Source organism: Hypanus sabinus, chromosome 5, assembly GCF_030144855.1.
Source record: "Hypanus sabinus isolate sHypSab1 chromosome 5, sHypSab1.hap1, whole genome shotgun sequence".
Taxonomy (NCBI): Eukaryota; Metazoa; Chordata; class Chondrichthyes; order Myliobatiformes; family Dasyatidae; genus Hypanus; species Hypanus sabinus.
Genome location: NC_082710.1, coordinates 29,756,077 through 29,783,469, shown reverse-complemented (window position 1 = coordinate 29,783,469; position 27,393 = coordinate 29,756,077). Strand labels below are relative to the sequence as shown.

Here is a 27,393-nt window from a genome sequence, read left to right as displayed (position 1 = left end):
ATCCCCTAGGCAACGATAGAGCTATTTCTTATTGGTTATTATTATACCCGCGCTTTTAGATTTAGTATTGACGATGTATATTATCTGTATGTTTGCATTAATATTATTTTTGTGCCCCTTTATCAATAAGTACTTTTAAAAATAGTACCATCAGACTTCAACGGACCTCTCTATCTTTGCTGGTAAGTGACCCAGTTACGGGGTTTCGTAACAGTAGGCCATTTCATTTTTGTTGGAAGTATTGTGTTCAATAGTGGTCACCTCATTATAAAAAGCAGGTGGAGGCTTTACAGAGGGTGCAGGGTGTTGTCTAAATAAGGGAACTTGCCTTATGCGGAAAGATTGGATGAGCCTGGGCTCATTTAGAGTCATAGAGAAGTACTACACCGATATAGGCCCTTCGGTTCCACTAGTCCATGCTGTGTCATTTAAACTTTGGAGTGAAGGAAAATGAGAGGCAACTTGGTAAAGGTGTATAAAATTATATAGATAGAGTGGACAGCCACTGGCTTTTTACCAAAGTGTATCCTTTTTTTTTAACCAGAGGACATCCTTTTATAGTAAGTGGAGGAATGATTAGTAAAGGTAGGTCGGTGACTGCATGCTTTCTTCGAATGAGAAACAGGTACACATTTTGTTTAACGCTACATAAATAAAGCATCTATCAAGATTCACAAATACAAGAGGTTCTACAGATGCAGGAAATCTCCAGGGACACATACAAAATGCTGGAGGAACTTAGCAAATCTGGCAGCATTTGTAGAGGGGACTAAACAGTTGGCATTTCAGGTCAAGACTCTTCATTAGGACTGGAAAGGAAGGGGACAGAAGGTGGGGGGAAGGGCAAGTATTACAAGCTAGCAGGTGATGGGTGAAATCAGGGTGAGAGGGAAGACGGATGCGTTGGAGGGGTTGCAGAATGGCGTAAGAAGCTGGGAGTGTACAGGGGAAGAGGTAAAGGAGTGAAGAAGGAATTTAATAGGAGTGGACAGTGGACAGTGGATGGTGAAGCAATCAATGCCTATTGGTCAGCTGTCAACCAACCCCTAGCTGACCTTCTCTGATTGGCCATTGTTTTAGAAAAATGTTCTTTGTGACGTTTAAATAGTTATGCTCTGTTGATTTTCAGCTGAGTGGTTTACTGAATTAGGGTTTATTCCATGTTCTAGTTTTGTCACCTCTCAAGGATCAGGGTCTCATCAGTAGTTATGCACAAGTGAACACAACAATTGGCGATGAGATGTTTTATTATATCAATATGCAATTTCAGAAGACTTGCATGCAGTCGTACAACAGCATCAAACTCAATTTGAGGCAGCCCAACTGAAGTCAATCCAAACCCTGACCAGTATGTTATCAGCGAGTCTAACGACGATGTCAAACACTGAATAAAACTCATGTAAAATCCGTTGTTGTTTCCACTGCCAACTTCAAGTTTGATGCCAATCTCAGAGTTGCATTTGAATCTTGGTTCAAATGTTAAGATATATTCTGGGTCGAGTTTGCCAAAATGAGAGGGCTTGGGTCCCCAATGATCCTAAGGGCCCTTTTTACACACTTGTCCTTGTAAATGTCCTGAATCATGGGATGCTCAGAACTACAGATGCGCTGGGCTATCCACATCTGCGATTAAGGGAAGTACAGTTCCCATACCAAGCAGTGATGCAGCCAGTCAGGATGCTCTCAATTGTGCCCTTGTAGATAACTCTTGGGATTTGGCGGCTCATACCAAATTTCCTAAACTGTCTGAGTTGAAAGAGGCAATGTTATGCCTTTTTCACCACATAGTTGTTATGTACCGACCGCATGAGGTCCTCGGTAATGTGGATGCCGAGGAAGTTGTTAACCCTCTCAACCCCAGATCCATTGAAGTCAATAGGGGTTAGCCTGTCTCCATTCCTCCTGTAGTCCACAACCAGCTCCTTTGTTTTTGCGACATTGAGAGAGAGGTTGTTTTCTTGACACCACTGTGCCAGAGAGATGACTTCTTCCCTGTTGGTCTTCTCATTATTGTTTGAGATGAGGCCAACCAATATAGTGACGTCAGTAAATTTAATTAGCAGATTGAAGCTGTGGGTGGCGACACAGTCATGGGTACACAGGGAGTAAAGGAGGGGACTCAGTTCGCAGCCCTGAGGGGCTCCTGTATGAAGGGTCAGAGGGTTGGAGGTGAGGGAGCCCACTCTTACAACCGGCTGGCGATCTGACAAGAAGTCCAGGATCCAGCTGCACAAGGCAGGGTCAAGGCCGAGGTCTCTGAGCTTCTTGTCGAGGCAAGATGCAACTATGGTCTTGAATGCTGAAGCGTAGTCCAAGAACAGCATTCTCACATAAGCATCTATTGATTTTTGGCTGAGTAATTTGCTGAATTAGGGGTTATTCAGTATTCTGACTTAGTTCTATCTCCAGAATCAGGTTTTCTTCCGTAGTTACAGCAGAGCAAACACAACATGGACCATGGAAGAAAGAGGAATGCCAGAGGGAGGAAATAGGAAGGTGAGGAGAAGGAGTGAGAGGAGAACCAGAATGGAGAATGGAAGAGAAGGGTGAGAGGGGAGAAGATACTGAAAGTTAGAGAAATCGATGTTAAGGCCATCAGGTTGGAAACTACCAAGACAGAATACAAAGTGTTGCTCCTCCAACCTGAGTGTGGTCTCATCACAGCAGTAGAGGTGGCCATAGACAGACATGTCAGAATGGGAATGGGTTTTAAAATAAAAATATGTGCCTAATGGATTATCTGAGATTAGCTATTCAGCTTCATGTCTGATCCAATGTTGAATAATGTTTTACTGGAATCACTTTTTGAACAATCTTTAAGAGCTTTTCAGTAACATGGTGTTATGGTTGTATAGCTAAAACAAAACATTCTCTCAGGTTATGCATGAACTGGGTTACCTAATTTTAATAATTTCAACCTTCCATATTTGATATGTCTTCATATCACTATCACTTGGATACATTTTGCATGATATAAATTAAAACAAATTCAAAATAGCAGTGTATGAAAATGCTTCATCAGACCCGTGGTTCATTTTGGCAGAAATTCCAAAACATTCAAATTTTAAATGTTCTGGGACTACAAATATTCAGATGAGAGATCCTCAGTTTTTCTTTCCTCTGTCTAGCACATTGGCACAATGGCTAGTCTCATCCAGAAATTTGCCATTCCTCATCCTTGGCATGGGAGATTTGCCAGGAAACTTGGCGCCCTATTAACATACACATTTGGCTACATAATTGAAAAATTTAAACACTTCATTCTTACTAAGTGAAATTTAGAATGACAAATGCATTAGACTGCAATAATAAACAGACCAGATAAATTTTAATCTTCAGGAAACTCTATTCAGCAATCTGTTTTAAATAAAAACCATACTTTACTCAGCGTTTAGGTCATGACTACCAGATGCACTGTACTAAACTGGAGCTGAAAAACTTCACACCATGGATACTGCAAATGTACAATAAGTATTTAAAGCTCAATCACACTTAAAATATTTTTATTACTTTTTGTGACTTTTAGAAAGGTACAGCAGATAGTTTTATTTAATACAAAAGCATTTTTTTAAAAAAATCCAAACTGTATGCTGCATATTTTTTCCATTTATCTATATTTAATGAGCTCAATGAACTTTGGATCTCTTCCAAAAAGAAGGAAAAGTATGCAAGTATATCCTACCAATAAAAATCAGGCCAAACTCTATTCAGAGTATGGACGGATCATCAACAGTGCCTTCAAACAGCAGTCAGTCATTCACCAATAATTGTTCACTAATGCCCAGTTGAACTTTGTCAGCATCATTCAACTCTAGACTTTACACAACATTAGTCCAAATATGGAACAGGTGAGGTGAGTGATTGGTCTTGACATCCAGGAAGCATTGAATCCAATTCAGAGTCATACCCATTATGCTTGCTGGAGATCCGTCATCCCAGGCTCAGGATATCATTAGAGGAGGTCCTCAGTGCATTATCCAAAGCCCAGCCATAGGTAGGAATCTGATTGCATTGGTCTAGGTGAGCACACCTCCACTAACACTCAAAGTGCTCAGTGCCATTCATCACAACTGATACCCCACCCTCCTTCCACTGTTGTGTACCAGATACAAAATGCACTGCTTCCACTTGCCAAGGTCACACTGACACCACTTCCTAAATCTGTTCTATTTTCTGCCAAGCTGGACAAAGGTTCTTGGGCATGGGACCACTACCAGTAAATTTACCATCAAGCTGCCCTTATATTCCATTGTCTTTAGGAACTCCACACCCAACATCACCACTGTAGTATGTTCAGCAGCAGGATGGCAACAATTCAAGAGTTTGGCTCACCTCCAATTTCTAAATCGGAGGTTCCCAACCTGGAGTCAGTAGACTCCTTGTTTAATGGTATTAGTCTATGGCATTAAAAAAGTTGGAAATCCTTGTTCTAAAGGATTGACCAAAAAATCTTGGTCTTGCCAGAAATGTGCAAATGCCTAAAACTGAATAGATAGGGAAAGAAATGCTTTGCATTATGAATGAATAATGAAACTTCCAGTATCCTGATAGCTGCAGATAAATTATGCCTATGAACTGAATGCTTAATATTAAAAACTGAATAACTTGGTACATTTCAAAATCCTTCTACTGTCCACACTTCAAAGTTCAAAGTGAATTTGTTACCAAAGTACAAATATGTCACCATATTTAACTTTGAGATTCATTTTCCTGTGGGCATACACAGTAAAGCCAAGAAGCACAATAGAATCAATGAGAGATAGCGTCCAACAGGTCAGTCAAACAACCGATGTGCAAAAGATAAACTGTGAAATATGAAAGAAATAAAAAATAAATAAGAATATAAATATACAGAACATGAGATAACAAGTCCTTGAAAGTGAGTCCATAGGTTGTGGGATCAGTTCAGTGATGGGTGAGTGAAGTTATCCCCTCTGGTTCAAGAGCTTGATGATTGAGAAATGATATGTATATGTTATCATATACTACCTTGAAATCCAATTTTTTGCAAACATTTTGAGGGAAATACAAGAAAATACAACATAATTTATGGGGAAACTACACAAAAAACTAAGACTGATGAACAGCCAATTGAAAAAGACAAACTGTGCAAATAAATAATACTGTGAACACGAGTTGTAAAGAGTCCTTGAAAGTGAGACTGAGGTCACAGAAGCAGAAGAGTTATGGTGAGTGAAGTTATTCACGACGATTCAGAAGCCCGATCATTACAGTGTAATCATTGGTCGTGAACATGGACCCAAGGCTTCAGTAGCTCCTGCCCAAAGTGAATAGTGAGAAGAGAGCATGGCAAAAATGGTAGGGGTCTTTCATGATGTTTGCAGCTTTCTTGTGGCACCAGTCCATGTAAATGTACTCAGTGGTAGGGAGGGCTTTGCCCAAGATGGACTGGCTGTACCCACCACTCCTTGTAATATTTTCCTGTTTCTGGGCATTGGCATTTCCATGCCACACCATGATGCAATTAGGATACCCTGCACCTATAGAAGTTTGTCAAAGTTTTGGTGATGTGCCAAATCTATTACCTTCTTTGTGATAGCACTTGCGTACAGATTCTCTGTATATGGTAACATTAAGGAGTTTAAAATTGGTGTTAAAATGTTTCACAAAATGCAATAAAATTTGAATTCTCTAGTTTAATGCATATGTAATTCAAACAAAACTAAGAGGATAAAATCCTAAATAAAGGGTCCACGTTTCTTATCCGAATAAAATCTCACATGATTACAAAAACATTAAATTGCATGATCCAGATACAAGTTTCAGAAATACTACACAACTCTTTAATCTGAAGGCAGAACATCAGGAATTAGCCAATATTCAAACCATTCATAATTGGCATTACTGAGCTCCAAGCTGAAAATCATAGGAAGATATATACTGCACACAAGAAATTCTGTGGATGCTGGAAATCCAAAGAAACACACATAAAATGCTAGAGGAACTCAAGTCAGGCAACATCTATGGAAATGAATAAATAAGTCAATTTTGGGGCCAAGACCCTTCTTCAGGACTGGAAAGGAAGAGGTCAAAATAAAAATGTGGGGGTGTGGGCTGAAGGAGGTCCAGTAGAAGGGTCATAGGTGAGATCAGGTGGATGGGAAAGGCAAAGGGATGGAGATGAAGGAATCTGAAAGAAGAGGGAAGTGGACCATGGAGAAAGAGAAGGAGAGGCACATGGAGGAGGTGATAAACAGGTGAAGAGAAGGGGGTAAGAGGCCAGAGTGGGGAATACAAGAATAGGGAACAGGGATGGAAAAATAAACTACTGGAAGGAGAAATCGATGTTCATTCCATCAGGTTAGTGGTTACCCAGACTAAATGAGGTGCTGCTCCTCAACCCTGAGACAGTCCTCATCATGGAAGAAGAGGAGGCCATGAACCAATATGTTGGAACAGAAATGGGGGTAGTAATTAAAACGGTTGGCCACCAGAAAATTCCACTTTTGGTGGATGGAGTGGAAGTGCTCAACAAAGTGGTGCACCAGTTTCTGTCTTACCAATGTAGAGGAGACTGCTCCAGGAGACTGGATGCAATAGGCAACTCCAACAGATTCACAGGTGAGGTGCTGCCTCACCTGGAAGGTCTGTTTGGGACCCTGAATGGAGTTAAGGGAGAAGGTGAATGGGCAGATGTAGCATTTCTGGCACTTGCAAGGATATGTACCAGGAGGGAGATTAGTGGGAAGGAATGAATGGACAAGGGAATCATGGAAAGCAGAGAGTGGGAAGAAGGTAAAGATGTGCTTGGTGGTAGGATCCTGTTACACTGGGCAAGATTTGAAAAATTAAAGATCAAGTTTGTTTTGACTTCTGAGACACAAGCAATTCGAAACAATTTATTTGAATAATTTAGCTATGAGAGGGTCAAGAAGTCAAAAAAAAAGACATTTCAAAACATGACAGGAAATCTAAGAGAATGCTGTGAGCACAGAAATAAAAGTACAGTGTCAAAACTGGATGCATTTTAAAAATGCAACTACAAAAACAATTATTTCACTATCAGGAGTCAGCTCCCTCAGAGGAAAAATAGCTTGTTTTTTTTTATTTTAATAGTGTGGGTTATTTATTAATGATCTAAAAATCCATTTAAGATCAATAATCCAAGCAAAAAGAAGTTGAGATTAATGTTTTAACATTTCAGAACAATGGTAGGAACGTGTGCCTTAGGAAAGTCTAAAATGACTGAATTACACTGGTTCTTCAATTTATCTGAAATAGTACTACTGAGTATTACTTTGTTCAGCTGACAACTTATTCCAAATGGAAAATTTACATTTATAATATCATTGTAAAACGTCAATATTTTGCAGAATTACATTTAAAATAACATTTAGTTCTCCAGCAGAAATGTATTTCAAGCTAAACAAAATAATGCTAGTTAATCCTGAAGCTAAGGTTTAGTATCTGATTTAGTATTCTTTTTGAAATTTGAGTTTGGCCATTTGGTTTAATCCAGCATTATAAAACAGTACTGGAAGTTAAAAATAAATTCGGGAAGTTAAATGAATACAAGTAATGAAACACTATTTTCTCTGCCAAAGTTTGCATATTTAGTCCTAATTCTGGATGTAGCTTCAATAGTTCATTATCTTTTTAAGTTAAAAATACAAAGTAAAATAAACATTTCTTACCGTATCATCGCTAAAATCTATTGCATCCAAATCTAAGTACTCGGGGATATCCATTGTTCATCAAAGCACATTTTGGATTACTGTTCATCAAAAATGATAATCTGGAAAGATAAAAATTATACTATAACAATATTTAACTCAAGATTTCATGTAACTTAAAACAGTCATTACAGAGTAAAAGATTGTAGATAAATCATAAATATTGCTGATACTGAATTGCAGAAAGTTTTGAAAAGAGTTTGTTGTATTGCTATGAATTTTACTTTGGAGGATAGTGAATGGGAGTGGGAGGCATGTGTTTCACTTTGGAGGATCATGAGTGAGAGTTAAGATCTGTGCAAGAGGGGGCAAGTATTGCAAAGAGAAAGACTTGCTGCTTGTGAGTTTTACTAGGACCAATAAAAAGATACTGGATTCAAGCAGAGCAGCCATTGTGGGAGCAAACACAGTGAGAGGTTAGAGTGGGAAACTGAGGTTGTAGCTCAAGTGCCTTCAGAGAGAATAAGCAGAAATTAAGGTGAGATTTCGGCAAGTTTCTCTTTATTATTGGTTGAGAGTTTCACTTGCAGGATTTAAGACATGGAGTGAACATGGGAGAATTGAAGAGGCGAGTCTCTTCTTCTTCATACAACATTTAATGGCAGCTGGCAGAACAACATAAGGTGATTTATCGCACCTGCTTAGTTGGTTATGGTGCAAAGATACAGGAAGTAAACCCACTAAATTGCGCTCCCCCCCAAAAAAAAAATCTCAATATTAAAAAATCTAATACCTTTCGGAAAGTCAAATACACTCTTATATACATTACAGCGGCAGTGATATCCTACAAAACTTTCCATGTTAATCTCTGCCCTAAACATCTAATTTTAGCAATTAGATGTTTCCTTTTCACCTCATAGAAACTGCTTTCAAACAATATATGCTGCACCTTTTCTTGACAAGTGCACCCCCTACAGATGCCTCTATCATGTATATTAATTCTGAACAATATTCAGCCTAATATGTCCAATACACAATACCCATCTACCAGTTGAATTCCTATCATCCTCTGAATTTTATATAACTAGCATCCTTTCTTTTCCTCATCCCAACTGAATTGTTTGAATGGACTTTTTTAATGATGGTTTTCATCTCCCCCTTATGCAAAGGCAGTACTACATTTATATCCTTAATTTTAAGTGATTGCTTGACAAGAATGTCTGCACCTTGTTTCCTTCAACCTCAACATGGGCAAGAACTCATATGAAATGTATACACAGGCCTAGACTCTGCAGCCTCAACAGGTGCTGTTCAATCTCAAGAATAAGGCCTGACCTATCATTTAAAGTACCTGTTTTAATGGATGTCAATCCTGAGGATGAGTCAGAGCACAGAAGTACATAATCAGGGCATATTTCTTTGACCCATTCCATGGCTACAATGATAGCAATCATCTCTGGTGTGAGAACTGATACTTCCTCTGATAATATTTTCTTATTAGTCACCTGAAACTTTGGAACATAAACAGAAACACCAGTACAACCTGTCACTGGATCTTTTGAACCAGTTGTGTAGATATGCAAGAATCCATAATATGTGCCTTGTATATATAGCTGAACAATCACCCCTCATCTTGATCGTTTTCTGAAGGCTCAAGCCAACCACAGATAGGGGAAAATCATGGAGGAGTAACAGGAAGAGGTACACATGAAACGAACCAAGATTTTGTGGCCATTAATTTCCCATCCACCAAAAATGACAGCCTAATGACACAGTGCTCCCAACACTCTACTGATGTTGCCAATACTGGATGACCAACTTTATATCCTCCTACATTAACCCAATAAACCACTGCTAACTGTGTAAAGATACTTCACTAATTTCAACCAGTAATGCCGAAATTGGGGATGATTTCCTACTTGCAACGCAATCACATCCAGCTAAGCACCTGTTCACATGAAGGGCCTTTTTACACTTCTTTAGACTTATATTCACATACACCTTCCACGTTAGCCTTATGTCCATCCAAGATACCTAGGAACTTCATTGCTGACTCAGTTTACACATCCCTGGGAACTTTACTACTAACTCAGTTTAAGAGATTTACCATATAACTTGAGATCAATTGTGGGTGTAATGTTACTTTTAGAAAAACAAATAACTTAAGTCTTTGCGGCATTAAAAGGAGTGAGTCATACACACGCCCCTGTGGAATCCAATTCTCTATCTCATACTCCTTAGAATGTTGTTCCCATTCAAACTTGCATCTTGCTATTACATAAAAAGCTCTTCAATCCAATTAAACATTTTGCCACCTATTCCCATCTTTTCCAGTTTAAGCAGGAAGCCATGAGTCCATTACATACTGTAAATTTTCTCTACATCAAAGAAAACCGCTACCGCTGATTCTTTATCAGATTGGGCCTTATGAATACCAGATTCCAAACTTAACACTGAGAACATGGTCATCCTCCCTTTATGAAATCCAGATTGGCAAACAGCTAATATCCCACTTTTTTTTCCACAGAATAGGAAAGCCTTGCTTTTACCATTCATTCCACTATCTTCCAGACACATGAAGTTAGTGAAAAGAGTCTATAACTGGAAGGATCTGATTGATCCTCATCTGGCTTCTGGATATAGGATAACAACTTCTAATTTCCAGGAAGCAGGAAGTCACCCTTCAACCCATATTGTATTAAAGAATTTCAAAGCCAACATAAGTTTCAAATCTGATAACCATGTAAACATATTATAACAAATATTACATGAACTCTCCCGTGTGATGTCTGACCAGCAACATTAATGGCCCTTTAAAGTTCAGAGAACATAAACAGATGAGTCTCTTCGCTTGCTCAAAAAGTTAATTTGCAGGAATTTTTAAAAAGCAAGCCAATTAATTGTTAGATAATAGGCAATTGGATATTTAGCTAAATATGACAGCCACTAAAAAGTTAGGTTCAAGCAGAGTGATCTTTTTGAGAGTGGCTGCTGACTGGCTGTACGGATTTTAGTAAATATTGGGTTTTAGTGAGGAGGGTGAGTAAGGAGAGGGCAGAATTTTTGTTTGTAGTCTCTCCCCCAAAGCTTTTTAGCCTTGGTAGGTGAGCTTAGTACTGTGTTACTCTCTTCCTGTGCAATGTGGGAATTTAGAGACTAACAGATAATTACATATGCAGGAAATTAGTCCAGCTGCAACTCCTGCCAGATTACGTGATGTCCCTGGAGCTGCACAGTGATTCACTTTGTGAATAATGCATTTAGTGAGATGGGAAAAGGGTAACTGACAGGCAAAGCAGTAGCAGGAAGGTAGTGCAGTAGATCCCTACTGTTAGCCTGAACAGCTTTGGATACCTGAGGAAGATGGCTCATCAGCGGAAGACAGTAGTGGCCAGGATCATGGCACCATGAGTGGCTCTGCTGCACAGGAGGTCAGGAAAAAAAGAGTAGCACAGCTGTTATGGAAGGGGATCCTGGTAAGGGGAATGAATGGGAATTTGTTGGCTGTAAATGGGACTGACATGTGTCAGGGATGTCTCACAGCAGCTGCAGGGCATTCTAGAAAGGGAGAGTGGTGAATAGCCTGCTGTCATGGTGCATGTAGGTCCCAATCATATTGTGGTGAGCAGTCAGTCCTTGATGACAGACAAGAAAGACTTGTTTAACTCAACAACTGTTTTTATTGCGACACGCACAAAAACAGACCAGGCGCTATGACCTGGGGAGAGAACCCACTCAGTCACATACAGATGGGAGAGGTGCATCACCCTGGTTACAGTCAGGGTGACGCACAAACACACATGCAAATAACTCTATAACCCAAGCTAAAATATAACAATAAATGAACTTGAACATCCCAATATAATCCCTCAAAACTATTTTAAAAACTATTTTAAAACAAGAACAATAAACGGCGCTGGGCACCGGGAATGCTGGGGCAGGTTGTGGATCACGTTCCACTACCCCCGCCCAGCACCACCCCGCCCCCACCTGAGGAACATCTACTTCCGGCAACCCCAGAGTCCACAAAGTCCCGGTGGTAGTCTACGCCACTGCTTGGGTGCTGTGGGGAGTCTGTAACTCACCTCCCCCAAAGGGAGGCATTGTTTGGTGAGGCAAGCAGCAGGCTGAAGCATTTACGCAGCTTGCTCTTTGTCTCCGAGACCCTGCAAAGGCAGGCCCTCACCAGCCTGTGCATCAATGGCAGCTCAGTGGCACTGCGCCCCTGGGGGGGGCCACCAGCTACAGGATACGTCTGTCATTGTTGGAACGGCCACCGCCGTAGCGGCCATCTCCAGCGTGCCTAACTGGACAGCCACAGAGCACTGGGCTGTGGTCTCTGGATCCAGGGCAGAGACCTCTGCTCTGCTCACTCCAGCTGCCATCCCACGCTCAGCCATCGCCTCATCCGGGCCAGCACAGAGTCACTCACCTGCTTGCTGCTGGTCAACGATTGGACAGTCTACCTTGCCTCCAGTGCTGAGAGTCTAGTGGTGGTTGCCACAGCTTCAGCGCCGAGGTAGAGCGTTACCCCTAGCGGGACTGCAGTTCCAGGCCAAAGATGCAGGACTTCCGGATGTCGGCTAGCAACACTGCCATGCCCAGCCACCTCTTCCCTCTCATCGCCACACAGTCACCGGTGACCATAGCCAGCTAGGCCGCGAGCGTCTTCCACCTAGACAGGAATGGCTGGTCTGTGTTGGGGAGGACACCCCGATGGGTAACGGTGAGGGTTGATCCCATGTCCACCAACACACAACATCTGAGGCCCTCCACCATGCAGTCCTCGCTCTTCATCCGAACAGCCCGCTTGGAGAGATGACAATGGAAGGATTCTGCTGGAGGCCTTGGCCAGTGCTGCCCGCTTGGCATATCCCGATGGCTGCACTGGGCTACGGCATGGCACTGATGCGGGGTGGTCCCAGGCCACGTGGCCTGCCTCACCACACCAGTAACAGAGATTGCTCCCTGGCAAGCACGTCACTGCTCAGACCCGTCTCACAGGCTCCTCCGCCTCAGTGACACAAGCCCAGGCTCGCTGCATCCTGGGAGTCACTGGAACGCCTTGGGGGGCTAAAATTGCTTCGCCCCTCCCTGCCTCTGTCATTGCCCCTGTGAGCAACAATGGTGATTGTCAGGTGAACATGCTGCCAAAAGCATTAAGCCTTTACAAAGGCATGGAGGGCAAGCTCTTCTTGGGCAATGGGAGGGAACTGGGGGTAACCATGCCCAGCACAGTGGTGAAGCTCTGCTGCAAATGCCCTCAGGCTTTCTTTTACACAGCACCACCTGCTGCCCAGTTCTTCCCTCACTGGTTCCTCCAATGGCTTCTGCCCAAAACACTGCTAGATGGGCCCTGTTGTCACACTGCTCAGCGGGCATTAGGTGAGGGAGGATCTGCAAGGCATCCCCCTCCAGTGCCAGAGCAAGGTGCACCACTGTCTCAGTGGGTTCCGCCTGTTGTTCAGCAAATTCGATTTGTGCCAGGCAAGGCTCCAGGTAGGTGGCACCATTGTACCTGGGGAGCTTCAGGGTAGACCTCATAGCCTGAATTGCTGAGGCCTATTGGTCTTCCTCTTGCTCCACAGCATTGATGATGCCTGCCACGTTGCCCATCCTCCCATGGCTGCGGTATCTTGGGTTCCCCTGTCTGGGCCACGAAGGAAGCGGGTGATGTGCTCCGCCACGTCCCCTGGGTTGGGGAGCCTGGGTGTGTCCACCCCATCAGGGTTCCCTGAGAAGGCAAAATGCTCGGGTCCTAGGTCCTCCCTCCAGGTCAGCGTCCCGTCTTTGGGAGGGGTGCAGGGAAGGCATACCACTCGGTCCCTTGACTTATTCCCTGGGTCATAAGGTGCTCCAATGTTGTAGCTCTTCAATTTCACCATCAATTTCTACTCCCACTCTTGATGCAATGTGGAGGGCACTCAGTCCACAATGATGGATGAGAAAAGCTCGATTAACTCAACAGCCATTTTTATTGTTACAAGCACAAAAACAGACCGGGCACTATGACCTGGGGAGAGAACCCTTTCAGTCACATAAGGACGATGGAGGTGATTATTACATACCCTGGTTACATTTAGGGTGATCCACAAATACACAAGCAAATAGCTGTATAACCTAAGCTAAAATGTAACAGTAAATGAACTTGTACTACCCACCATTATCCCACAAAAGTATTTTAAAACAAGAACAATAAACAGCGCCTGGCCACTAGGAATGGCGAACTGTTGACCGCCCCTGGAGCAATACAAGATAGAGAAAAAAAACATTGGGAAGATGTCCTATAAGCTGAATTGAGAGAGCAAGGGGATAAATAAATTGTAGGACCTCAAAGGTAATCTCAGGATTGCTATCTGTGCCATGTGCTAGTCAGAGTAATTAGGATGAATAAGTGTTTTTTTGCAGTGGTGCAGGAAAGAGGATTTCAGATACCTGGGCATTGGAACTGGTTCTGGGGAAAGTGGGTCCAGTAAAATCTGGACAGTCTACATATGGCCAGGAGCAGGATTAATGTCCTAGGGAAATTTTTTGTTAGTGCTGTTGGGGAATGGTTTAAATTAATATGGCAAGGAATTCAGGTAGAAAGACAGAAGCAATGCAGAGACAACAGCAAAAGTTAGAAAAGCGAAAAATCAGAATGGAGTATAGAAAAATCAAATGAAATTATACAAAGGTTGCTAGATTCCAAAAGGACAATGAATGAATGTAAGGACTTAGAGTAAGGCAGTTGGATGTGCAAACACAGCAGCCTCTCGGGGAGCCAACCAAAGGTGCTTTGTTCTTTGTAAAATTTGTTTTGTTACAATCCAAAGACAATCCTACTCCAAGAACTTCGAATAGTGCAGGGCTACTCCATCAGTGAGCTGCTTGTTGATCAGAGTAGTTGGACTGTGAACTAGTGTCAGAGGAGCCGGTCTGGGTTCGGAAGAGCTGATCTGGCTGCAGACTGTGTCGATGCCTGCAACTCGGAAGCATCGAAGTTGGTGCAATATAACTGGAAGATTGTCCCGGACATTTCACTTGCAATTGCAAGACTCTGTTGGATATTGATAATGCTAGTTTCAGCAGGTCTGTTACCTTTGTATGGTGGAGGCATGGACAACTTGGGAGCTGTGTAGCCTCAGTTGAGGCGAGAACGAGGCCTCAAGCCTCAGACTTGCCTGCTGCTGCAGACGAAGTGAGAGATGTGGAAGCGCTGCAGCATGGTTGGGCTTGCCAGGTCCTGTCCTCACCCGTCAGTGCTGCCCTTCTCTGCTTGAGCGGTGCAATTGTAGCTGGATATCATGTGTTTATTGCTGGACATTGTCATTCAGGGTCTAGGACTATATGTGGTTTGTTTTGAGTGAATATGCCTCTTTGCTTGATATTTTGAATTATGTTACCTGCTATTTTTGAATGTTTTGCACTTTCGCTCCAGAGGAACACTGTTTTGTTCAGCTGTATCTATGTATGGTTTGAATAATTAAATTTCTTTTGATTTAACACTTTATCTGAATGCCTATAGTGGTCAAAACAAGGCCAATAAACATGTGGCACAAATCAGTACAAAAGGGTACTTTTGGTTATTACAGAATTGCAGTTGTTGGGTGGAGATAATCCGGAAAAATGTCCAAGAGTTTCAGGTAATACATAAGGATAGGCAGGAAGGTAAGGAAGTGGAGAGAGCTCATAATTAAGAATGCGATCAGAGCAATGGTCTGAGATGACAGAAGATCTAGAGTCTGGCCCTGTGGTTCACAAGGGTAGGGATAAGAAGAAGGCAGCAGTGATAGGGAATAGTTAGAGGGTCAGACAGGTGATTCTGTGGATACTGGAAAAAAAAACTGGATGGTAGTTTGCCTCCTGGGTGCCAGGGTCTGGGACGTTTCTGATCGTGTCCACAATATCCTGAAGTGGGAAGGTGAACAGCCAGAGGTCGTGGTACATATTGATACCAACATAGGTAGGAAAAGGGAGGAAGTCCTGAAAACAGACTACAGGAAGTTAGGAAGGAAGTTGAGATGCAGGAACTCAAATGTAATTATCTGTGCCAAACGACAGTGGGTATAGGAATAGAGTGACATGGAGGACAAATGTGCGACTGAGGGATTGGAGCAGGGGGGGGGCAGGAATTCAGATTTCTAGATCATTGTGACCTGTACAAAACAGACGGGTTGCACGTGAATCCAAGGGGGACCAATATCCTGGCAGGAAGGTTTGCTAAGGCTATTGGGGAGATTTTAAACTAGAATTGCTGGGTGTGGGAACTGAACCGAAGAGATGGAGGAAGGGGCTGTTGGCTCACAAATAGAGAAAGCTTGGAGACAGTGTGAGAGGGAAGATAGGTAGTTGATGGTGAAGGGAAACGCTCAGACTGATGATTTGAGATATGTCTATTTTAATGCAAGAAGCATCATGGACAAAGTGGATGAGCTGATCAGAGATAATGTGTTGGCTGCAGAAAAGGAGGAAGTCATGGAGGGATTGTCTACTGAGTCTTTGTGGGTGGAAGTTAGGAACAGGAAAGAGTCAAAAACTCTCCTGGGTGTTTTTTATAGACCACCCAATAGTAACAGGGACATCAAGGAGCAGATCTGTTTGGGGAGTCAGATTCAGGAAAGGTGTAATAATAACAGGGTTGTTGTAGTGGGAGATTTTAATTTCTCAACTATTGATTGGCATCTCCCTAGAGCAAGGGGTTTAGATGGGGTGGAATTTGTTAGGTGTGTTCAGGAAGGTTTCCTGACACAATATATAGATAAGCCTACAAGAGGAGAGGCTGTACTTTGTCTGGTATTGGGAAATGAACCTGGTCAGGTGTCAGGTCTCTCAGTGGGAGAGCATTTCAGAGATGGTAAATCACAATTTTATCTTCTTTACCATAGCATTGGAGAGGGATAGGAATAGACAAGTTAGGAAAGCGTTGAACTGGAATAAGGAGAAATATAAAACTATCAGGCAAGTACTTGGAAGCATAAATTGGGAACCGATGGTCTGAGGGAAATGTATGGCAGAAATGTGGCAAATGTTCAGGGGATATTTGCTTAGCGTTCTGCATAGCGTTTCAATGAGACGGAAAGGATGGTAGGGTACGGGAACTGTGGTGTACCAAGGCTATTGAAAACGTAGTCAAGAAGAAAAGTTCAAAAAACTCGGTTAGGATAGAGATCTAGAAGATTATAAGGCTAGCAGGAAGGAACTTAAGAATGAAATTAGGAGAGCCAGAAAGGGCCATGAAAAGGTCTTGGCGAGCAGGATTAAGGAAAATCCCAAGGCATTCTACATGTATAGAATAAGAGGATAAGATGTGAGAGAACAGGACCAATCAAGTGTGACAGTGGAAAAGGGTGTATGGAACTGGAGGAGATAACAAATATACATAATGAATACTTTGCTTCAGTATTCACTATAGAAAAGGATCTTGGCGATTATAGTGATGATTTACAATGGATCGAAATGCTTGAACATATAGACATTAAGAAAGAGAATGTACTTGAGCTTTTGGAAAGCATCAAGTTGGATCAGTCTCCAGACTGAATGAGATGTACCTCAGGGGACAGTGGGAGGTGAGGGAGGAAACTGCTGAGCCTCTAGCAATGATCTTTGCATCATCATTGGGGATGGGAGAGGCTCTGGACGATTGCAGGTGTTAGTCCCTTATTCGAGAAAGGGAGTAGAGATAGCCCAGGAAATTATGGACCAAGGAGTCTTAATTCAGTGGTTAGTAAGTTGATGGAGAAGATCCTGAGAGACAGGATTTATGAATATTTGGAGAAGCATAATATGACTAAGGATAATCAGCATGGCTTTGTCAAAGGCAGGTCATGCCTTACGAGTGTGATTGAATTTTTTGAGGATGTGACTAAACACATTGATAAAGGTAGAGCAGTAGATGTAGTGTATATGGATTTCAGTAAGGCATTTGATAAGGCTTATTGAGAAAGTAAGGAGGCATGGGATCCAAAGGGACATTGCCTTGTGGATCCAGAACTGGCTTGGCCATAGAAGGCAAAGAGTGGTTGTAGACGAGTCATATACTGTATGGTGGTCGGTGACCAGTGCTGTGCCTCAGGGATCTGTTCTGGGACCCCTTCTCCTTGTGATTTTTATAAATGACCTGGATGAGGAAGAGGAGGGATGGGTTAGTAAATCTGCTGATGACACAAAGGTTGGGGGTGTTGTGGATAGTGTGGAGGGATGTCAGAGGTTGCAGCTGGACATCGATAGGATGCAAAACTGGGCTGAAAAGTGGCAGATGGAGTTCAACCAAGGTAAGTGTGAGGTGGTTCATTTTGGTAAGTCAAATATGATGGTAGAATGTACTATTAATTGTAAGACTTTTGGCAGTGTGGAGGATCAGAGGGATCTTGGGGTCCAAGTCCATAGGACACTCAAAGCTGCTGCGCAGGTTGACTCTGTGGTTAAGAAGGCATATGGTGCATTGGCCTTCATCAACCGTGGGAATAAGTTTTAGAGCTGAGAAGTAATGTTACAGCTATATAGGACCCTCGTCAGACCCCATTTGGAGTACTATGCTCAGTTCTGGTCACCTCCTAACAGGAAGGATGTGGAAACCATAGAAAGGGTGCAGAGGAGATTTACAAGGATGGTGCCTGGATTGGTGAACATGCCTTATGAGAATAGGTTGAGTGAATTTGGCCTTTTCTCCTTGGAGCGGCAGAGGATGAGAGGTGACCTGATAGAGGTGTATAAGATAATGAAAGGCATTGGATTGTGTGGACAGCCAGAGGCTTTTTCCTAGAGCTGAAATGGCTAACACAAGAGGGCACAGCTTTAAGGTGCTGGGGAGTAGGTACAGAGGAGATATCAGGGGTATGTTTATTTTTAAAACTTAGCGCGGTGAGTGCATGGAGTGGGCTGCCGGTGACGGTGATGGAGGCGGATATGATAGTGTCTTTTAAGAGACTTCTGGAAGGTACATGGAGCTCAGAAAAATGGAGGTCTATGAGTAACACTAGGTACTTTCTAAAGTAAGTATATGTTCGGCACAGCATTGTGGACTGAAGGGCCTCTATTGTGCTGTAGATTTTCTATGTTTCTATGAGTAGAATACTTAATCCATCTGGGTAGAGGTGAGAAATAGTAAGGGGAGGGGAATTCACTGGTGGGAGTTGTGTATAGGCCACCAAATAATACTAGTTGTACAGGTAATAAGCCTAGAAATATCTGATCCATGTAAGAATGGAATGGCAGTTGTCATAGGGAACTTTAAATTACACATAGATTTGAGAAATCAAACTGATAGAGGCAGTCTTGAGGAAGACTTCATTGAATGCATCCATGATCGCTTTCTTGAATGGCATGTTAGTAAAGCTAGAAAGGAAAATGTTAATTCGGATCTGGTCCTGTGCAATGAGACAGTGATCTTGCAGTTATGGATCATTTTGGCAAGAGTGATCAGTCAGTTTGATTGAATTTCTCATACAAATGAGGGTGCTATTATTTGATCTAAGACTAATGCATTATGTCTAAACAAGGGAGAATACAATGTGAAAAGGGGGACCTGGTCAGCATAGACTGGGGAAACAGATTATATGGTGGGAAGCCTTTAAATATTTTTCACACTACTCAACACAAAAAACTAAAAACAAAGACAATAAGAGTAGGGAGAGCTAGGGTATCCTTTGATAACTAGGAAAATAAAAGATGGTATCAAACTAAAATCTCATGCATACAACATTATCAACAGCTGTGGGAAACTGGAAGATTAGGAAAACTTTAAAAAGCAACTGAGCAAGCAACAAAGATACTTTGTGCTAGTTTACCGTCGTAATTTAAAAATAGCACAAGTTTTGATAATTATATAATGCAGAAAAGGATGGCTAAAGTGAACAGGAGAAGATCAGAAGGGGGAATTAATGTAAAACTGGCTGAGGCCTTGAATGATTACTGTGTGTAATCATTACTTGGGCTTCATGGCGGAGCCCAAGTTATGGATGCAATGGATGGTGAAAACTTCTGTATAATGTCACTAAAGAGGTAGTGATGAGCAAACTAGTGGGCAAAAAGGTAAACAAGTCCCTGGTCCTGATGGTGCTAAATAAAAGGCAGACAATATAACAGGTATGTTTGAAATAATTTACCAAAATTCTCTGGGCAGGTCCTCGTGGACTGGATGACAGTCAATGTCACACCACTTTCGAAAAAGAAAAGGATGCAAGTAAAAAGCGGGTGACTAGAGGCCAGTTAGCTTAACATCTTTTGTTGTGAAAATGCTTGGAGCCATCATTATAGAATAGCGAGAAATCAGGAGAGAACTGATTCTATCAGGCAAACACAACATAAATTCATAGGTCTATACTTAGCAAAGTTACTTGAGTTCTTTGAGGATACAATGAACACAGTGGACAGAGGAGAACAGTTGTATGTTCTATACTTAGAGATCCAAAAGGCATTCAGTAAGATGCTGCATATCAAACTTATTCATAAGGACATATTTGGAATTGGGGGGTAAAGTACTAGCAGGCACAAATTTATTAACTCAGAAGGCAGAGAGTTGGGATAAATGTATTTTCCCTTGGTTGAGATGTGAGTGGAGTGCTGTTGGGACTGGTACTGGGCAGCAACTGTTCACGATATATATTAAAGATCTGGATAAGGGAACAGAGTGTAGCATATCTAAGTTTGCTGTCGACACTAAACTGAGTGGCAAAGTGAATTGTGCAGAGAGATAAGTGAGAGGGAAAGGGTCTGGCAGATGGAGTACAATGTTGGTAAATGCAAGGTCATTCACTTTGGAAGAAAAAAATAGAAGATCAGATAATTATTTAAATGGTGAAAGATAGCAGCAAAAGGATTTGGGAGTGTTTTGGAGGTGCTGTAGAGGAGGTTCATCAGGTTTATTCTGGAGATGAGATGGTTAGCCTATGAAGAACATTGCCTGGGAATATATTTGCTGGAATTCAAAAGAAGAGGGGATCTTGTTGTAACAAAATTATGAAAGGGATAAATAGGTAAAGACAGAATGTGTTTTCCACTGGCAAGAGAGACCAAAGCTAGAGAACAGTGCCTCAAGATTTTGGAGAATAGATTTAGGACTGAGATGAGGAAAAACTGCTTTTGCCAGAGTAGTGAATCTGAAATTCGCTGTCCAGGGAAGAAGCAGAGGCTACCTCATGAAATATATTTAAGATGTATTCAAATAGATTTTTGTACAACAGGGGATTTAAGGACTATGGGGGAAAGGCAAGTAAGTTCAGCCAAATCTCCGGCCCGATCTGTTATGACCTTACTGAATAGTGGAGCAGCTCGACAGCTGGATGGCCAACTGCTGCTCCTATTTCTATGCTCTTTTGTACAAAAGGAGTGAAGATTATTTGAGAATGAACATTAGCCAGGACACAGGAATAATGTAAACATGAGGAAATCTGCAGATACTGGAAATTCAAGCAACACACACAAAATGCTGGTGGAATGCAACAGGCCAGGCAGCATCTACAGGAAGAAGTACAGTTGACGTTTCGGGCCGAGACCCTTCGTCAGGACTCTGTTTCGGGCCGAAACCCACGAGTCCTGATGAAGGGTCTCGGCCCGAAATGTCGACTGCACTTCTTCTTATAGATGCTGCCTGGCCTGCTGCGTCCCACCAGCATTTTGTGTGTGTCACAGGAATAATGTCCCTGCTCTTTTTAAAAAAAATTGTAATTGGATCCTGAAAAGCCACTCAATTCATGACTGTTCCAAAAGTTTTGTATACTTTTAATAAAAGATTACTATCTGTGTTAATACAACATGCAGCTACAAATTTTCATTTGCAAATGCTTAAGCCTTGAAATATAGCATAGTTCATCACTAGGTTTTCGTATTACATTTCTACTTTGGATGTGCATATAATCTAGCAGTGAAATGAACTTCCAAAAGTTTTCCAACAGTTATAGCCTGAAAGTCTTGCTTCTAAAAACCACAATCTAATTCTTTGTAAACCCTTTGGCCTGAATTGTGGCTCAACTTTTCAGCAGATCTTTACTATCAGAAATCCCCCTTATGTAGACTTTTGCTGATTATATGGGAGCTAGGTCACTTGAAAGAATGGAATAAGGGCAGTAGAAAGCAAGGATCAAAGCTCAAAAAAATCAAAAAGCATAATCAATTAGTGTGGAGCAAAGAAAACACAAAGGTAGTGAAAGCATTACAGAGCCTCAAACATTGATGATGATGGAGAGCATTGCATAACATCAGGAAATGGTAGATATAATTAGGATAATAGGCTAATCATACGGGACAATAATCTATTGGACCATCTGGACAAACCAAATTAGAAGTAATATTGTGATGAATTGATGGACTGAAGAGATTGTAAGGTCTTCTGGTATAGTTAGTAGAAACATCAAAGATTAATAGTTTGCAATTAAAATAAGGGTTACTTGAGGACCCGAGTTAATGTGCTTTAGAAAACAGTGATCGTTAAAGAGCATTTTATGTACAAATTGGAATAAGTTTAGTTCAGTCAAAAAGCAGGTCTATTAACGTAAATAAAGCAATTGCATAAGTTGGCTGTAGCAGATATGGAAGCTATATCAAAGAGACTGAAAGCAAACTAGCAACACATACAACACGCTGGAAGAACTCAGCAGGTCGGGCAGCATCCGTGGAAACGATGACTGCTCGTTTCCATGGATGCTGTCCGACCTTCTGAGTTCCTCCAGCATGTTGTATGTGTTGCTTTGACCACAGCATCTGCACTGTACTTTGTGTTTAAGTAAACCAGTAATGGCCACCTTATATATAATAATTACATTAATTTAAGGTAATATATCCCTATAGGGAAAAAAAACAGGATAAGTGGTCCAGCTGTGGTTATCAATAGAAGCAAAAATAAATTCGATCAAAGGAAGTGGCTTACACGTTACCAGAATAAAAACTAAACCTGAAGACTGGAAAATTTTCAGTATTTAACAAAGGAGAGTTGAGACATATACAAGAAAAATAAAATATACAACTAGGCCAGTAAGAGCTATAAATTTCAATAGAAATGAAAAGTGAAAAAAGATGGACAAAAGTTAACATGGGTTCATTACAGAGTACATTGAGGAAAGAGGATAAAAGTAGAGTTATTAAGCATCTTCAAAATTACCTTGGATTCCAAACCTGTATCTCATTTTGACTTCATTTCTTATATCTTTCATATATATGAATAAAAATCTTTACATTACGTCTCCATCTGAATGTGCAATGTGCAATTTATATTCATTTATAAGATATATAACGTACAACAGGACAGTCAATATAGCATAGAAATACAATTGTATCAGTATGAATTAAACAGCCTGATGGCCTGGTGGAAGAAACTGTCCCGGAGCCTGTTGTTCCTGGCTTTTATACTGTGGTACAATTTCCTGCATGGTAGCAGCTGGAACCAATGACTCTTTGGACCCTTTTTATGCATCCGTATCTGTAAATGTCCTGAACAGTGGGAAGTTCACATCTACAGATGTGCTGGGCTGTCCACACTGCTCTCTGCAGAGTCCTGCGATTCAGGGAAGTATAGTTCCCATACCAGGCAGTGATGCAGCCAGTCAGGATGCTCTCAATTGTGCCCCTGTAGAAAGTCATTAAGAATTAGGGACTCATGCCGAGCTTCTTCAACCATCTGAGGTGAAAGAGGCGCTGTTGTACTTCTCTTCACCACACAGCTAGTATGTACTGATCACATGAGGTCCTAGTGATGTGTATGCCAAGGAACTTAAATCTGTTTACCGTCTCAACCCCAGATCCATTGAAGTCAATGGGGGTTAGATGGATTCAGAATTAGTTGAAAAGATAGATAGAATAAATGGGTTAATTTGATCTTGCGGCCAGCAAGATCCCACAACATAGCTGATGCTGTTAGCTATTAACAAATTGTACCAATAATTTGAATACGGCACCGGAACATAATATAGCTGGCCACAACCTTGCATTAATCAGAACAATGTAAAAATTCATTTGATACTTTTCAGTTAATTTGTCCAAAATATTTTAATGGTCATCCCTCTTTAATTTCAAAACACTAGCTACAACACGTAAATGTTTGCAACTTATTTACTATGTGAAAAATAACCAGTAATTCAATGCAACATCATTCTCTATTTTTGCTGACTTCATTCCAGAAAGAAAATATTTCCAGTAAAGTTCCTCCAAGAAGGATCATTTTTGCTCTTACCACAAAACCCAACTATAATTAAGTCAGCCTGCACGCTGCAAGACAACAAAATACTGCAGTACACAAAATTAAAAGTATTTTTAATATAATTATCATTTTTCCCCTCCAAAGTAGCAAGGGATCTTTAAAGACATGAATTGACATACGACATGTCACCACATGAACATATTTCCAGTGTCCAAACAAATGAGGAAATCAGCTTGTGAGCCTTACATGAATAGTAGAGAAGTTGTTGAATAAGATTCTTAAAGACCAGTTCACTCATTTGGAAAAGCAGGGTCTTACTAGGGAAAATCAGCATGTTTTTATGGTGGGTAAGTCTCATATAACAGATGTTATGTTTTTTTTAAAAGGAAGATGTCATCTACATGGACTTTGGTAAAGTGTTTGACAAGACACTTCATCGTCGGCTGGGCCAGAAGATAGTCACTTGAGATCCATGTCAGATACAAAGTTGGTTATAGTATATCACAGTAGTGAAGTGGTGTTTCTCTGACTGGAAATTCTATGAACAACACAAGGATTGGGGATGATCACTTCCATTGTTCAAGATACATACAAACAATCACCTAAACTTACAAATGTATAAATAGGGGATCTGGTTGGTGAGCTTTCAGAGGACACAAATTCCTGGAGTTGTGAGGAATGTTGTAAGATCAGCTTGAAATTTGAGCAAAGTAACAACAGATGGAATTGAATCTGGATAACTGTGAGGGGGTCAGATGAAAAGTATATGGTAAATGACAGGACCCTTAGAGGCATAGATTACAGAGGGATCTTGGGGTGCAAGTTCATAGCTCCTGAAAGTGGCAGCTTCACATTTCAAACTGACACCAGTTATATTGATTTTGTTTTCTATTTCTAATGGTTAACTGCCACTCAAGTCTGAAACGTTAAAGTAATTTATTCTTATCCTGGTATCAAGGACCCCCACCATCTAGACTATGCTTGCTTTTTCCTGCCTCGGGAGCCTTACAACCCACAACACCATGGATAAAGCAGTGGCTGATTGGCAGAAGGCAAAGAGTAGGAATATAGGGAGCCTTTCCTTGTTGGTTGCCAATGGTGTCCCACAGGGGTCTGTATTGGGACTGCTTCTTGGATGTTGGAATTAATGGCTTTGCTGCCAAGCTTGCAGACAATACAAAGATAGGTGGAGAGGCAGGTAGTTTTGGAGGAAACAGAGGCGCTACAGGAGTCAGACAGATTAGGAGAATGGGCAAAGAAGTAGCAGATGGAATACAGTGTCAGGAAGTGTATGGTTATGTACTTTGGTAAAAAAAAAAGCAAAGACTATTTTCTAATTGGAGAGAAAATTCAAAAATCTGTTGTGCAAATGAACTTTGGAGTCCTTGTGCAGGGTTCCTTGAGGTTAAATTGCAGGTTCAGTCGGTGGGGAGGAAGGCAAATCTGATGTTACCATTCATTTCAGGAGGACTAGAGTATAAAAGCAAGGATGAAATGTTGAGGCTTTATAAAATACTGGTGAGGCCTCACTTGGGAGTATTGTGAGCAATTTTTATCTAAGAAACTACGTGCTGACATCAGAGAGCATTGAAAGCAAGTTGATGAAAATGGTTCCAGGATCACCTGTACTCACTGGAATTCAGAAAAATGAGGGGCGACCTCAATGAAACCTAACCAAAGTTGAAAAGCCTCAATAGAGTGGATGTGGAGAGGATGCTTCCTATGGTGGGGAGTCTAAGATCAGAGGACACAGCCTCAGAATAGAGGGGCATCCTTATAGAATGGAGTTGAGAAGGAATTTCTTTAGCTAGAGAGTAGTGAATCCGTGGAATTCATTGCCACAGGTGGCTGTGGAGTGCAAGTCATTTGTGAATATTTAAGGCAGAAGTTGACAGATTCTTTATTCGTCAGGCCATGAAGGAATATGGGGAGAAGGCAGGGGATTGGGGCTGAAAGGGAAAATGGATCAGTCATGATGAAATGGCAGAGCAGGTCAATGAGCCAAATCTTCTATCTTATAGTCACCAGATTTAGGAATAGTTATATCGGACTCTTGAACCAATGTGGATAACTTCATTTGCCCCATCATTGAGCTGTTCCCACACACTATGGACTCACTTTGAAATACTCTTCATCTCACATTCTTGATATTTATGGCTTATTTGTTTTTTTTGTGTATTTGCACATTGGTTGTTGCCCAATTGTTTGGCGTGGTCTTTCTTTGACTATATTATGTTTTTTGGATTTACCATGTATGCCCGCAAGAAAACAAATCACAGGGTTGTATATGATAACATCAATGTACTTTGATCGTTTTGAAGTTTGAATTAAATAAATTCTAAGAATTTTTCATTCATCTTGCACAGTTTGAAAAAAAAGCATCAGTACTACCTTTAAACTCACCGTCTTCACAATATGGAAATGCCACTAAATGGTTTGACAATGCAATTTCATGTTTTCCAGCCATTTGCACCGTTCACCATGAAGTTCAAGCTCAGGATATTCCACTGTATTCTGATGGTAAAGGTTAGTTTCTAACTATTCTAATTACGATAAGTCTTACAGATGGCTCCAATTCATTGTCTCTAAATTCGATTCTGGAGTAAAATAAGTGTGAAAATTCAATCTGTCTTGCTACATTTTCCAATGTGATATTCAGTAGTGCCAGAGCCATGGAACTTTGTAATGCTCACTAAATTAAATTAAAACATTACCCTTGTTTTCCTGGACTTCTGCATTTATTTGTATTCCAATGTTAATTATTTCATTTCTATGCTTGTTTGTCCCTTCCCCTGATTACCCTGGCTAGGTTACCAACATTCTTCCATTCTACTTTACATTCTCTCGAACATTTGAGAGGCTTTGTTCTTTTAACATTTCAAAAATGACCCATGTTTTGTAATGGTCTTGCTAGAATAATGAAAATTACCTTATCTTTTACTTTCAGCATTTTTCACACTTGAATAACTTCTCAATTTCCTTTCCACAACAGTAAATCTACTAGCCTTGATTTCTGCACACCCGCCCCCATGATCAAATGCTTTCAAGTAGTTCCCAATGTAGCAATTCTTCTTCCTTTGCTAATGACTTTAACTGATGTTGACAAGAAGAATGACATGGACCTTACTCTCAACATGATCATAAGACTTAAGGAAATATATCCCATGAAACAAAAAACAGAAAATGCTGTAGAAACTCAGAAAAGTTAGTAGCATTTGTAAAGAGACGTAGTCAGCTTTGAGTCTGCAATGCTTCATCAGAACTGTGAATGTTTGATAGCTGTTGACCCAAACATATTGTCTACTCTTTCCATTGATGTTGCCTGACCTAGTGAGCTTTCCAGCATTTCCTGTTTGTTGCAGGTTTCTATAACCTCCAGTGCTTCTTATTACTACTTCCCATAATCTGTACTCTGAACCATTAATGATCTACTCAAATTAGGTCTGCATATACAAACCCCATTTCCAGAAAAGTTGGGATGTTTTCCAAAATGCAATAAAAACAAAAATCTGTGATATGTTAATTTACGTGAACCTTTATTTAACTGACAAAAGTACAAAGAAAAGATTTTCAATAGTTTTACTGACCAACTTAATTGTGTTTTGTAAATGTACACAAATTTAGAATTTGATGGCTGCAACACACTCA

At 41.1% G+C, this 27,393-nt stretch overlaps 1 protein-coding gene across 4 annotated transcripts in view; it reads right to left on the bottom strand.

The window, feature by feature from the left end:
• The window catches only part of sncaip (synuclein, alpha interacting protein), a 102,359-nt gene that overhangs the window by 49,193 nt on the left and 25,773 nt on the right, over positions 1-27,393 (bottom strand). For all 4 annotated transcript variants that reach the window (XM_059969651.1, XM_059969650.1, XM_059969652.1 and 1 more), the window contains exon 2: positions 7,656-7,756. In XM_059969651.1, coding sequence (XP_059825634.1) covers positions 7,656-7,709 — 54 coding nt within the window. In that variant the 5' untranslated portion in view covers positions 7,710-7,756. The remainder of the gene's footprint in view (positions 1-7,655; positions 7,757-27,393) is intronic.